The sequence below is a fragment of the Apodemus sylvaticus genome, chromosome 14 (genome assembly GCF_947179515.1).
Source record: "Apodemus sylvaticus chromosome 14, mApoSyl1.1, whole genome shotgun sequence".
Taxonomy (NCBI): Eukaryota; Metazoa; Chordata; class Mammalia; order Rodentia; family Muridae; genus Apodemus; species Apodemus sylvaticus.
In genome coordinates this window covers 89,664,697-89,679,829 of record NC_067485.1, presented here as the reverse complement: position 1 = coordinate 89,679,829, position 15,133 = coordinate 89,664,697, and the positions used below count along the sequence as shown (strand labels likewise).

General features: G+C 39.0%; 1 protein-coding gene across 1 annotated transcript in view; it reads left to right on the top strand.

Annotated features, from left to right (window-relative positions):
• The window catches only part of Ryr2 (ryanodine receptor 2), a 466,338-nt gene that overhangs the window by 294,609 nt on the left and 156,596 nt on the right, over positions 1 to 15,133 (top strand). The window contains exons 49-56 of the mRNA XM_052156653.1: positions 1,309 to 1,478; positions 4,835 to 5,055; positions 5,205 to 5,295; positions 6,398 to 6,538; positions 7,116 to 7,279; positions 9,338 to 9,416; positions 12,229 to 12,318; positions 12,739 to 12,876. Coding sequence (XP_052012613.1) covers positions 1,309 to 1,478; positions 4,835 to 5,055; positions 5,205 to 5,295; positions 6,398 to 6,538; positions 7,116 to 7,279; positions 9,338 to 9,416; positions 12,229 to 12,318; positions 12,739 to 12,876 — 1,094 coding nt within the window. The remainder of the gene's footprint in view (positions 1 to 1,308; positions 1,479 to 4,834; positions 5,056 to 5,204; positions 5,296 to 6,397; positions 6,539 to 7,115; positions 7,280 to 9,337; positions 9,417 to 12,228; positions 12,319 to 12,738; positions 12,877 to 15,133) is intronic.

Below are 15,133 nucleotides of genomic sequence, written 5' to 3'. Positions count from 1 at the left end.
AGCATGTTCAGACGTGTAGACAGATGCAGGGTCTGAGTTGTCATCTAGTTCTGATAGCTCCACCACTCAGATCTATCACCAAGCAATGCTATCTATCATATTTCCAGCAGAGTTAAACACTAAAGTCTTCTTACAATATAAAGCAGAGATATTAGTTATATTAGATATTTTTTATAATAATGACCAAGAACTAAAGAGTATCAACTGTGAATTTTATTTAAATATTATTTGTTCATTGGCTTCAAGAGAAAAGCTGTTTGCTTCTGGTAATGGTCCCGTGTCCTCCTTCCCTGGCTCGACTTTCTTCAACATTATATTCATGTGGAAAAACTCTGTGATGCCATTCATAGACTCTTACTATATGCTACCAGGAACAGTTTGGCATAATTATCTCATGGTCTAATCGGCTCCCCCATGATTATAAGTTGGCACACAGTCCCATAATCCTTCATACTAATGGCCTCCAACCTCTGAACTTAAGGAATTATTATAAGGGATGCATTGTCTATATAGGCTTCAAGCTTTGGATATTGAGAGAGAAAATGGCATGATGCTCATATGTTGTGATTAATGAAGCCCATTTCATATGAAATACATGCTGGTTTCATTGTTTTTATTTGTCACTTTATGCTTATTGTGTAACTATATTCACTATTATGCTATTTCATTCATAATTATAATCATCCTGAATCATAGCGGTGGAAAGGTACCCTGATTTTCACATAAGTTTAAAGCGATGTGCCCTTGACAAGAATGTGCTTCTTATCTATCTATCTATCTATCTATCTATCTATCTATCTATCTATCTATCTATCTATCTATCATCTATCTATCTAGGATTTTTGAGATAGTGTTTCTCTATGTAACAGCCCTGGCTGTTCTGGAATTCAGTTGTAGACCAGGTAGCATCTAATTCATAGACATTCACCTGTCTCTGCCTCCCAAGTGCTAGGATTAAAGGCATGTGCCACCAGGCTTGGCCTGAGCTTATATTTAACTTTTCATTGTATCCTCTCCACATTTTACCAGGTCTATTGGATGCCTTCTGTTTCCTTCTTGGCATCTGCCAGATACTATGTTTTTACAACTATGAAGTGGACACCCAAATGACACCTAAATGACCTTGGGTTCAAATTGCACTGCCCTAGTTCACCAGGCAAGCACACAATTGTGTGAGGATAGTAAAGCAGGAAAACATTTCATTAATTTAATTTGTTTAAAACATGGCATGGTTGGCAAAAAAGTCAAATGTCATCAACCCAGTATGGCCAGGCCATTGACACCAACATGTCACCTTCTCTCTTGTAGATGGGAAGGTGGTGGAGCCTGACATGTCCGCGGGGTTTTGCCCAGATCACAAGGCAGCCATGGTTTTGTTCCTTGACAGGGTCTATGGAATTGAGGTGCAAGATTTCCTCCTCCATCTCCTTGAGGTTGGCTTTCTGCCAGATCTTCGAGCTGCTGCCTCTCTAGACACGGTATGATATGAAGTGAACTTGTACCCTTGACTCTGAGGTCTATGTCTATGGGCTCACTCATCCACTCATTCTCAGCAAATATTCACTGCACACTTGTGTTGGTTTCAGACAAGCAGTGAGTAAAGAGAAAATCAAATGGATCTTACCCAAAGGAAATGCATTAACTAGTGAAACCTGCCTCAGAGGGCTGGCAAGAAATCTGATGAAGTGCAGTAGGAGACAAGAAATTCATCGATACAGGCTGAACTTGGGAGGTCATAGGGAAAGCTTTTTATTCCTCCAGGTTTTTTTTAATTAGATATATACTTTATTTACATTTCAAATGTTGACACCTTTCCTGGTTCCCCCCCACAAAGTCTCATAACCCATCCTCCCTCCCCCTGTTCTCCAATCAACCCTCTCCCGCTTCCCTGTCCTAGTATTCCCCTACACTGTGGCATCGAGCCTTCCCAGGACCAGGGGCCTCTCCTCCCTTTGATGTCCAACAAGGCTATCCTCTGCTGTCTATGGAGCCTTGGGTCCCTCCATGTTTACTCTTTGGTTGATGGTTTTGTTCCTGGGAGCTCTGGGAGTACTGGGTGGCTCATATTGGTGGCGCTGCAAACCCCCTTCAGCTCCTTGGGTCCTTTCTCTAGCTCCTCCATTGGGCACCCTGTGCTCAGTTCTATGGCTGGCTGAGAGTGGCCCCCTCTGTATTTGTTATGCACTAGAAGGGCCTCCCAGGTGACAGCTATATCCGGCTCTGGTCAGCAAGCACATGTGGGCATTGATAATAGTGTCTAGGTTTTGTAACTGTATATTGGATGGATCACTAGGTGGGGTAATCTCTGGATGGTCTTTCCCTCAGTCTCGGTTCCATACTTTGTCTCTGTATCTCCTCCTGTGGGTATTTCGTTCCCCCTTCTAAGAAGGGACAGAGTATCCATACTTTGTTCTTCCTTCTTCTTGAGCTTCATTTGATCTGTGAATTGTGTCTTGGGTATTGCAATCTTCTGGGCTAATATCCACTAAACAGTGAATGCATAGCATGTGTATTCTTTTGTGATTGGACTACCTCACTCAGTATATTTTCCATTTCCACCCATTTGCCTAAGAGTTTCATGAATTCATTGTTTTTAATAGCTGAGTAGTATTCAATTATATAAATAGACTACATTTTCTGTATCCATTCCTCCATTGAGGGACATCTGGGTTCTCTCTAGTTTCTGAATATTATAAATAGGGTTGCAATGAACATAGTGAAGCATGTGTCCTTATTACATGCTGGATAATCCTCTGGGTATATGGCCAGGAGTGGTATAACAGGGTCCTCCAGTAGTATTATGCCCAGTTTTCTGAGGAACCACCAAACTGATTTCCAGAGTGGTTGTACCAGCTTGCAATCCCACCAGCAGTAGAGGAGTGTTTCTCTTTCTCCACATCCTGTCTAGCATTTGCTGTCCCCTGAGTTTTTGATTTTGGCCATTCTGACTGGTGTGAGGTGGAATCTCAGGGTTGTTTTGATTTGCATTTCCCTGATGACTAAGGATGTTGAACATTTCTTTAGATGCTTCTCAGCCATTCATTATTCCTCAGTTGAAAATTCTTTGTTTAGATCTGTACCTCATTTTTTAATAGGGTTATTTGGTTCTCTGGAGTCTAACTTCTTGAGTTCTTTGTATATATTGGATATTAGCCCTCTGTCAGATGTAGGATTGGTAAAGATCTTTTCCCAATTTGTTGGGTGCCGTTTTTGTCCTATTAACAGTGTCTTTTGCCTTATAGAATCTTTGTAATTTTATAAGGTCCCATTTGCCAATTGTCGATCTTAAAGCATAAGCTATTGGTATTCTGTTCAGGAAATTGTCCCCTGTGCCCATGTGCTCAAGGCTCTTCCCCAGTTTCTTTTATATTAGTTTCACTGTGTCTGGTTTTATGTGGAGGTCCTTGATCCACTTGGACTTGAGCTTTGTACAAGGTATATCTATTAAATGTCTATTCATTATCTTATTTGTCCTAGATATATAGAGATGGCTCATTTGATAAAGTCTTTGTCACTTAAACATGAAGACCTTAGACCTTAGTAAACCCAAGTAAAAAAAAAAAAACAAGGTGTGTGTGTGTGTATGTGTGTGTGTGTGTGCGCATGTGTAAAATCTAAGCGCTGGATGTTAGAGACAGTATGATTCCTGGAGATTATTGGCTAGCTAGTCTAGCTGAATCAGAAAGCTTTAGATTCAGTGAGAGATCCTATCTCAAAAAATAAGTTAAAGAGAGATTAAGGAAGACATCTGACAATCACTTCTTGCCTCAGTACACACACACACACACACACACACACACACACATATACGTATGTATGTATGTATGTATGTATGTATGTGTATACAGGTGCTTACAGACATACACATGTATACATATATACAAAAAAATACCTATATAAATTTGCCCACATGCATTTGCTGTTTGGTGAAAGAAGTAAGTATGAAGGCAGTTGAATTGTCATTATAGTTTTGTCAGTTACAGTGGCACACTGGCTTATCACTCTTTTGCGTTCTCATTGGGTAATATCTGCCCTGTATGTTAGGTGGCCCCATGGAGGGTCTGCCATTACTGGTGTCATGCTGGTTTATAATATATGGTGGAATAAAGTGGAACACCAAATTCCATCAAAAGCATTCTGACTCATTTACTTCCTTATCAACTAAATAAGCCGCACTTGCTCTTAGGTTTCGAGTAAAGAGAACTATGGCAAAAAAGTGATAAAAGTGATAAAAACTAAATGGAAGTTCCATCTTCTTTTACATTCTGAAGAGCAGAAATGTCAACATAGTAATACTATAGACTCCCGATGATTGACATGTGTAGACCTGAGTAGAAGTATGAATGACATATATAAATCTGAGATCAGTTATGCAAACATGTTCATTTCCATCTCTTCTGCCAACAAGGAACTGCTTACTCACATCTTCACTATCTCCATTCCTACTAAGCTCTGCGTCTTTTCAGAGCTAGACTTGCTACAGATCAAACTCACAATATTCCTACAGAACTCCTTTAGGTGTCTAGAGGTTGGATAGGCCTGTGTCCTAACTTTAGAGTTACCATCACAGATGTTAGGGGAGATAGTATCATAGCCTAACCTTAAGCTTGGATTTCCTAAGCCATTTGAGAAGATAGATATTACATCTATTTCAGTCAACTGTTGATGATTTTAAGTGGTGAAGATTATGTGAGCCATGGGTGAACATTGATCTAAGGACTGCATTTCCAGATGTCCATGCTGCTGCTGTTTCCAGACATGGAGATTGCATGACAGGCAATGCACTGAGTTCTCGGCTGATCACACAATGTTGTGTCCTCTTGCTCCTCTCTAGGCTGCACTAAGTGCTACAGATATGGCCTTGGCTCTCAATCGGTACCTCTGCACAGCTGTCCTACCATTGTTAACAAGGTGTGCTCCCCTGTTTGCTGGAACAGAGCACCATGCTTCCCTTATTGACTCTCTGCTACACACGGTATATAGACTCTCTAAGGGATGCTCTCTCACCAAAGCTCAGCGGGACTCCATAGAAGTATGCCTGCTCTCTATATGCGGGTAAGTTGGTGACTCTCTGTGCCAATTTTCTTAATGACATGGGTCTTTGAGATTATCATGAAATTTTCAAGTAGCTTATATATCAAAAATTAAATTTTATAGTCTGATATATGAATGTGTGAGTCTTGAGTTTTGCTTTGTTCTAACAGCCAACTGAGACCTTCTATGATGCAGCACCTACTCCGAAGGCTGGTATTTGATGTTCCACTGTTGAATGAACATGCAAAGATGCCTCTGAAGGTAAGTATGAGACATTGTTGGCACTATGTGCTTCCTGTTTTCTTGGACTGACTTCTTGTTAGTAATTATTTGTCTCTTAGGCATATATATGCCTAATCAATATTGAGCCATAATCAATGTATATGTGTGTATGTGTGTGTGTGTGTGTATGTGAGAGAGAGAGAGAGAGAGAGAGAGAGAGAGAGAGAGGAAGAAGGAAGAAAGAAAGAAAGAGAGAGAGAGAGAGAGAGAGAAAGAAAGAGAGAGAGAGAGAGAGAGTGAGAGAGAGCGAGACTTAAGTAAGTAGTGCAGGATCATAGACTCTATGATACTGATTCTATAAACTTGGCAGATATAGATCACAAATAAATTTTCCAAAAAGCCTCCAAATAACTGGGAAATCCATCCATATCAGTAGAAACTAGATTGTGCCTGTAGGTACCAAACAAATGTAGAGTTATTTTCAGAGTATACCTATAGAAATTTAAGGTGTGACGTTATCATAACTGATAGGTAAGACAGAGGAAACAAAAACACCCATGGAAGCAAGGTTCCCATTCAGTTATCTCTGGACTCTAGGAGATAATTGTGTATGAAGTCCAGGAAATAACAGTTCACGTGGTTGTGAATAAATTAAATTAAAGGACACAGAACTCTGGGGTGTATGACTATTTAAATAACTTCAGAAAAAATAGTGTTCAGGATACATTAATTATATATATATATGTGCATATAAGTGCAGTAAGAAATGAGTCCAGAGAGGGCAATAGGTCCCCTGGAACTAGAATTATATAAGGTCGTTAGCTTCCTGATGTAGGTGCTGGAAACCAAAGATGGGTTTCCAAAAAGAGCTGAAAATGCTCTTAACTACTGAGTCATCTTTCTAGCCCACTTTAATATACATTTTCACAGTTGAACATTTGGTCCACACATTGTATTGTAATCAGTGGCCAATTTGAAAGAAACATAGTATTCAAGTAATTTTGTTCTCAAAATATTCACATAAGTTTGAGCATTTCCCTTCCATGAACCTTTACATAGCTTTCAGAATGCCATGGAAGTGGGATGGAAACCCTGAGAAGATGTTTTGTCTTGCTAATTTTATGACTACTTTCCCATGCAGCTGCTGACCAATCATTATGAAAGATGCTGGAAATATTACTGCCTACCTGGAGGGTGGGGAAACTTTGGTGCTGCCTCAGAAGAAGAACTTCATTTATCAAGAAAATTATTTTGGGGCATTTTTGATGCTTTGTCTCAAAAGGTAATTGAATATCTGGGGGGATTTGTTTGTATTGATAAAGTAACAAAAGCCTTAAGTAAGATGGTATTTATAGTGAGTTAATATATTTACTAATCAAGACCTGAATGGTGTCAGGTATGATGGTGAATACCTATACTATCATCACAAAAGATGCTGAGACAGGAGGATCTCAAGTTCAAGGATAACATAGGCTCTAGTTGGGTCTCAGCTATAGGGTATAGTCCTGTGTCAACAAAGTAAAACAATGGAAAATTACCTAATTTTGTTTTCCTCATTTCTTAATAGTGTATGTTGAGAATACATTATACATTGATCTTTAGTAATCAATATTATCACATATTATTTGTGATTATAACACTGTTTCTGAAGTTAAAATAGTAGAGACATGTAGGAAATCAGGCATGTGGTTGGTTGATGTTAGTGATGGAATTCCCTGACAAAAACAAGTTAGAGGAGAAATGGCTTTGTTTTGTTTTATAGTTCCAGAAGTTTCAAGCACATGAGCCTGTGGGAGTATTTGTCGACAAGCCCCAGCAGGAGTCACGTGGATAATAGTTTATCATTGTTCTCTTCCCAGAAATATGAACAAGAACTTTTCAAACTGGCCCTGCCTTGCCTGAGTGCAGTTGCGGGAGCTTTACCTCCAGACTACATGGAGTCAAACTATGTCAGTATGATGGAAAAACAGTCATCCATGGATTCTGAAGGGAACTTTAACCCACAACCTGTTGATACCTCAAAGTATGGACTCTTTCTATTGCAGCAGATTTTTATTGTAAATGATGTGTGAAGTCTGAAATTGAATAAGGTACTGAAGTGAGCTTTCTCTGGTACATGCCCTCTTTGAGTAGGAGTCCCTTGAATTTATCAGATGGCAGTAAAAAGACGGTGAATAATCCAATATCAGAAATAGATGTGTGCCCTCTAGAGTATTCTGTGTTGAAGGAGTCTCAGTGGATAGCCATGTTATAATATCAGAAGGAGATTCAACAAAGTGCATGAGCATTGTTTAGTTGAAATTTTAACTGAAATGTATATCAGTAGCCACAATCTACCTCTATGTAGCATCTTTAGCTGAGAATAGTTCCAAACTGCCATGCTCCCTGTAAATGACAAGATCATTTCACCCTTCACAGCAAGTTGGCCAGGATTCAGCTTCACTGATGATATTGCACATCACAAAGAAATGAAAGCAATATCAAGTTGTCACAAAGAACTATGCATATAGTCAGATGTGGACAGAATTGAAAGCCATATGTAAAGATCTCATATATGATCTCTACCAAGTTTCCTTGCATTTAGTTTCCTAAGTTATTGTACAAATGAGATATATGGGTACTTCATGTATTTGAAGTTCAAGTAGGACCACAACTCTGAATTTGCAAGGAAAACTGCCTCTTCTCTTAGTTTCCTGGTCCATGGTAATTTGGCAAGACTAGTTAGCAAGATAGTCGCATGCCAGTTATTAACCAGAACTTCTGAATCAGTCTGAGACTAAACCTTGGGGCTTCAGAACAGCTCCCAGCTGATTTAGCTCCCAAATATAATCAGAATATCAACCAAAGTATTGTCATCAATCTATGAATGTCTTTAAAGTATACTTGTTTGATATTACATGACGGTCCTGTGAAAAAGAGTCTTCTCCTAAGTGTTTGGATTATGTGCTTGGTCCTTTGTATCTCTTTCAAAGTAAGTCACCAAAACATCACAGGGTCACAGTCTGCATAGGTAAGTCTCTGGTCTGTTGATATACAGGATAATCCAGGGGTTTCAGAGGAGCAACATCGTGCTTTGGGTGTTGATTAATGAAATCCAATTAACTAACAAGTTTTGGGCATGCCTGCTAATTTACCCAGTCTTGTTTCCTAGGGAACTTCTTCATTATAGGTTTACATGGTGGTTTGAGTAATTTCTACCTGGGTATGATTTTTTGAAAAATATTGCTTCTTGAGTATGTGTTTGTCATTTACTAACTGATAACTTTGTTGATAAAGTATCCTTATGCAGGGTTTTATTTAGATTCCAATTCTCAAGGTTAACTGCTCTAGTAAGTTGTATTTACTAAGGAGTGGAATGTGTGTTCAATTCTCTCTCCAAGGATACATTTGAAATTCACAAGCCTTAACATTTATGAGCAGACCCATTCATCAATTGCTCATGCTGGGAAATTGGAATAAATATTCATTGAAACCAGAAAAGAATCAAGAATAAATATTGTCAATTGATAAAGCATAAGTTTGTTAATTACTTTTCCCTATAGCACAAATTTGTAACTTTGTAATGGAGTTACTCCTCCTATATGGAGGACTAGTATCATAAAGTCTTAATACATAACTAGGTATATGAAATATTCTTAAAAATGTGGCAGATCAAAAATCAACAATGTTGTTCATTCATAGTTCATTAAAAAGGACAGAATAACTCCAAAGAAAAAGTATAAAGGAAAAGCATGGTTTCATATTTACTGAATAATGGTTTGGGTTTGTTTTCCTTTTCTTGTGTAATCTATTGTATTCATCTTTGAATATACTTTAACTAACATATATCTTATTGCATTTACTTTTTAATAACCCAATTAACGCTGTCTCAGTTTGAGATGAATAGATAGAACATGATCTGCTTGGCTTACATTGTTTGGAAATGTGAAGAAGTAATCGTTTGTTGCAACTGTTTTTTTAATGAGTAATGAGTGAATAGAATCTGAGTCAATTATTCATTTGTGAGTAAATATGAATGCAATGCCTGTAAATTCTGTAAAAACACCAAACTCTTTTCTTTTCTTTTTTTTTTTTTTTGTAGCATTACAATTCCTGAGAAGTTGGAATACTTCATTAACAAATATGCAGAACATTCCCATGATAAATGGTCCATGGACAAGGTAAAGATTACAAGTGCTGTCTTCTCATCCAAGGCTGCCACTGTGAATAACTGGGTGCTGCTTAAATATACCCAATTTTGCCAAATTGCTCTTTGCATGTGTATAGTGTATATTTCTGTGTGTGCATTTCTATTCATTTACATGTATGTGAGGTGTGGTCATAGGTTGACTTCATTGATTGTATTACCCTCTTTTATTTCCTTTGAGACAGGGTCCTCAGTGACTCTAGAACTTGCTATTTTAGCTAGATTGATCTTCAATGCCCGAGTGCACCATCATGTCACATCTGTACTCACTAAGCCACACCCCCAACCCCAACTTTCTCTTTTAAAGATATACCTTCATTGAAGTTTGTAGACATTTACTTACAAGCTGTTCATGTTCTTACTTAGCTAGTTTCTTCATGGTAAGGACATGGCATAATCTGGACATTTTAGTATTTCTAAAGATCAATTCATTAAACTTTGAGTATCATTTTTAATGTGTATTTGTTTCTGGGGTTTCAGGGAGAAGTGAGGATTCCACATTAAATATTTACCTTTAGCTAGGTAAATAATTTTTACCTTTATTCCCAGCATTCCAGAGTCAGAGGCAGGTGGATATCTGAGTTTGAAGCCAGTCTAGTCTACAGGGCAGAGATCCAGGGCAGCCAGGGCTACTTGAAGAAACCCTGCCTCCAAAAAAAAAATTTACCTTTTAACCAAACTCTTTCTTTTATAGGTAGTTTTATATTTCTTGAACAATACTGAAAATTTGTGTGTGTGTGGTATTATGTACATAAGTACATGTGAGTGCATGTTTGTTTGTGTGCATTTGTTAATCTGGGTGCATATGCCTGTATGAATGCTCATGAACTTGTGTGCATATGTGCATGTGTGTGTGTACATGTAGGGGCCAGAGGTTGATGTTATATATTTGCTTCCCTACTTTAGCTTTTGAGACAAGGTCTTTCGCTGAGCCCAGAGCTTACTGATTGGTCAGCCTGGCCAGGGGGCTCCAGGATTGCTCTTGTCTTTGTCTTCTCAAGCACTGGGGTTATAGATGTGAGCAAGCCACCACACCCATTTTTCCATCTGTTTGAGGGACCTAAAGTGGGATCTTCATGTGTGTACAGTGCCCCTCTTGAAGGGACATCTTCCCTCCCCAAGAAGCGTCTTAAGTTTTAGTGGTTTTGTATTTTTTATAACATATGTCCAAGCAGGTCTATGTAGCTTATTCAAAGTAGAACACATCTACTAAAATGTGTCTCCAAGGAAAACAGTACAAAGAGAAAACTCATGGAATTGCAAATGTTTTCATTTCAGTTAAGTTTAGTTTCAGTTTCAGAGGGAATGGTGATCACGGTTTGTCAGAGAAATTGCGTTGACATGGTACAAAAACCCAACATAAACATGTGCAACTCTGAAATGAGAAGCAGACAGTGAATGCCCCAGAGGATGCTCATGTCTGGAGATAAGCCAGTGTCATGGCAAGTCCCTTCCCTAGTGTGATGCCTGTTGCTGCAATAAGTACTATGATTGAAAGCAACTTGGGAAGGTAGGGGTTAGTTGACCTACATGTCCTGATCACAGTTGATCACTGAGAGAAGACAGGGCAGGAACTTAGGAAGGAGCAGAGGCAGGAACCATGGAGGAACACGTTGTTTTTTATACAATCCTGTAACACCTGCCCAGGGATAGCACCACTGACAGTGAACTGGGCCCTCCAACATGAATTAGTAATGAAGAAAATGCCCTACATATGTTCTCAGACCAGTGTGATGGTACCAGGTCGTTAGCTGAGGTCTCTCCTTCCTTAGTGACCCTGGTTTGTGTCAAATTGACAAAAACTAAGCAGCACATTCTCATGCCCTGTTCCCCACTGTGCTAAGACCATGCTAAGACCATTCCTTTCCCAGAGAAATACTTTTACATTTTTGTGAAAATTTGTGTGATTCCTTTTTTGTAGAAGTTAAGTTTTATCATCAATGGCACTTAAGAGAGACTTAGATATAGTGACTGCATTGAACACTAGGTGACTCGGCTGGGTCTGAGATGCCTTGGGAGGGAAGTCGTGAACTGGCCCAGTGTAGCTACATGGTTTCTGAGAACTAATGGTGGTATGGGCAAATAATGCTAATCTAAAATGATCAAATTAGTGGAGGATGAATTCATGAAATAAGTGATTAGGAAATGTTATTCTGAAGTGTTCCTGATTTACAAATTTTAAACAAATTTTTCGTAGATGTGCATAAATCACAGGTTGGGGGTTAAGATGTGTCAGAATAAATGATATCAGTTGTCATTCTTTGATCCTTATAGCCTTGTTGTAGGGAATTAAGCATTAGGCACTGGTGTAGACCTGGTTTGTTTTAGGAAGACAGGGTGCATTTAATCTCTGATCAAAGGAACTCATTCCAAGAGGCTACTGAATACTAAGAGTGGAACTCTGAATTAAATTAGATAACATTCAGACCTCAGCCAGGTCACAAGTGATGCAGGCTTGTAATTCCAGGTACTTGGGAATCTGAGGCAGGAGAATTTTAATTCCAAGTCCTACCTCGGGTTACTGAATGAGTTCAAGGCAACTTAGTAAGGTGTTGTCTCAAAAGAAAAAGTGAAAAGAATCCAGGGAATGTAGCCTAGTGGTAGATCCCTTGCATTACAAAGACTTGGCTTCAGTCCCCAGCCACACCAAAACAAATGCTAGGCCTTCCTCATTTTCTTAAATCCCACTTCAGAATTATTTTTACAAAATAGGTTCTAAACATGCACACTTAAAATCACCAAGACTAATATATGTAAAACTATTTTTAACATTTTGTTTGTTTTAGTTGGCAAATGGATGGATTTATGGGGAAATATATTCAGATTCTTCTAAGATCCAACCACTAATGAAGCCATATAAACTCTTGTCGGAAAAGGTGAGAGAGTTTCCCCCCTTAACTTTATAAAGTATTGTTTGGAGGAATTTTTGTTTTATGATTTGTTATTAAAATCGTTATTATTTTCTTTAAAACTTTCTATATGTATTTGTATGTGCCTGTGTGAGTGCCTGAATATGTGCATGTATGTATGCCATGTGGTGTGGTGGCTGGAGGACATGTGAGAGTCGATTCTCTCCCTACCAGTCCTAGTTGGCTAACATTTCAGCTTTTGACATTTTCCTCAAATGTTTTTATTTTTGGTTTTATTTATAAGGATTCTGTGGTAATTTTTTTTTTTTTTTTTTTTTTTTTTTTTTTTTTTTTAATGAAGGCAGTCTGTTTCAGAACAAACTAAATACTTGAATTTTCATTTTGGGTTCGTGATACCACTAATGCTTGATTTTTTTTTCCCTCTAGGAAAAAGAAATTTATCGTTGGCCAATCAAGGAGTCTTTAAAAACAATGCTGGCTTGGGGTTGGAGAATTGAGAGAACACGGGAGGGAGACAGCATGGCTCTTTATAACCGGACTCGGCGCATTTCTCAGACAAGCCAGGTGAGAATCACAGTAGCAAATCAATTATTTGGGTTATTTAAACATATACACACATACATTATGCACACATGCATACATATACAGACACATAGATACACACACACAGACACACACAGGCATACACACACAGACACATAGACACACACAGGCACATATACACACACACAGACACACACACACACACAGACACACATAGACACACACACACACAGACACACATAGATACACACACATAGATATACACACATCCATTTGCCCATACTAGAGATTCTACTCAGGCCTCAAGCGTGTTAGTCAAGAACTCTTGAGTGATGTTTCCATCTCTAAAACTAAGTTAAACTGAGTTTGATGGTAGCTTGGCTACTGGGAATGCTACAGGAATTTCATTTAGGCCTAGAAGTTTGAAGCCAGCCTTGGCAATATAGACAAAACCTTATTTCAAATACTAATTACAGTGATAGCAAGAATAATTAGGTCTGGGTGTAGCTTCATTGATAGGGTCCTTATTTCACATATATAAAGCCCTGGGTTCAGCTCCTGGCACCGTATAAACACAGACATGGAGATGCATGCTGATAACATCAGCATGGGGAGACAGAGGCACAGATCAGGAGTTGAAGGGCATCCCTGGTTCCAGGGTGAGCTGAGGAAGACCCATTGTCTCCAATGAGCAAACAGAAGGCAACACCAACTTTTCTAAAACACTCCAGTGGTGCAAAGAGATAAGTTATACATTTTACCCAAGATTACCCCTTGCTAATAAGTTCACAGTTAGCATTAACACGTTCAGGTCATATGAAATTATAGAAAGAGAATGGGAAATGGCCATGAAATGTAGGAGTGATCGTAATAGGGATGATTGCTATGGATTCTAGACTGTCTGCAAGACAGGAGTTTTGTTGAGTGAGCTAAAGAGCTCAGGATCTGAGGACAGGAAAGAGACAATAATTAATATGGTGGCATTGCTGTCACTAAGACATCTCAGTCATGACTCTCAATGACACTCATATTATGGTTGCACTGATTACTCAGAACTATGGTGAAGATAGTCAAGGAAATGGGCCAGCAGTGGGAGCAGCCCTTAGCATTTGTGTGTGATCAGTGCTGTGCCATGGGGCTCCTGTTCATTATTTAAACCATGCCTGCCTTTGAGCTAGGCTATGTTTTATCATTAGCTCCATTGTACAGGGACCAAACCCAATTTTGAAAGTAGCAGGTGACTTGGTTTGGAACGTGTATCACTTGCAGTTTGAGAAATCATCAGTTGACTGTGCAAGGGGACACATGACAAGGATTAACATCTGAGTGGGGAGAGAAGGTCCATCTATTTCCGTTCTAGCACTGTGAGATAATGTATTGACACAAAAGGACTTAGAGGAGAAAAGGTTATTCCAGCTCACAATTCCAGGATGCAGGCAATCACTGTAGAAGTCAGAGCAGGAGCTTGTGAGATGGTCACCTCACAGCAGCAGTCAAGAGCAGAGAGAAATGATTGCAAGCATGCTCACTTCAGTGTGCTCCGCTTGGCATCTCTACAGGCACATGCACTTAGAATAGCTACTCTGAAGCTGTGCAGTCATAGTCCACTTTACATGCCCACTATCAATTAAGTTTTATGTACTTACTGAACACATAGAGGCACACACAAATACATGCATACACACACATGTACACACATGCACACACACACATGCACACACATGCACACACACAGAGAGAAAGAGCCAGAGAGAGATCAATGATAATGTTAAAACTAAAAGAATAACTAGCTTTCTGTCTTCTTTTCTGACTCACATGCGAGGGATGCGAAGGAATACAGGAATTTCGTTCTTCATCACATACTATTTATTTCTAATAAGAGAATAGTTAAGATTTGCTAGAAGATGCAGAGTTCATGTCCTCCTCCTCACTGGTTAGACTAAAATAAGGGGTGTAATGCAGAGAAACTATGAATGTTGACAAGTAGATGTATTCTTTATTAGTGGTTGACTTTTATGTGTGCATGTATGTGTGTCTCAGTGTACATATCCATACATGTGAGTGCACCTGCTCACAGAGAATTGAAGAGGACGTTAGATCTGCTAGAGCTGGCGATCCTGAACTATCTAATGGGCTGGCATGGGTGGTGGGAACTGAATTCAGGGCTTCTGCAGGGACCTAGCCATCGCTCACAGCTCCTTTAAAAAATAATAGTTTATTATTATTATTTGAGAATGTCATGCGCGTATCCAAACTGTCCATTCTGGGATGTTTTCTG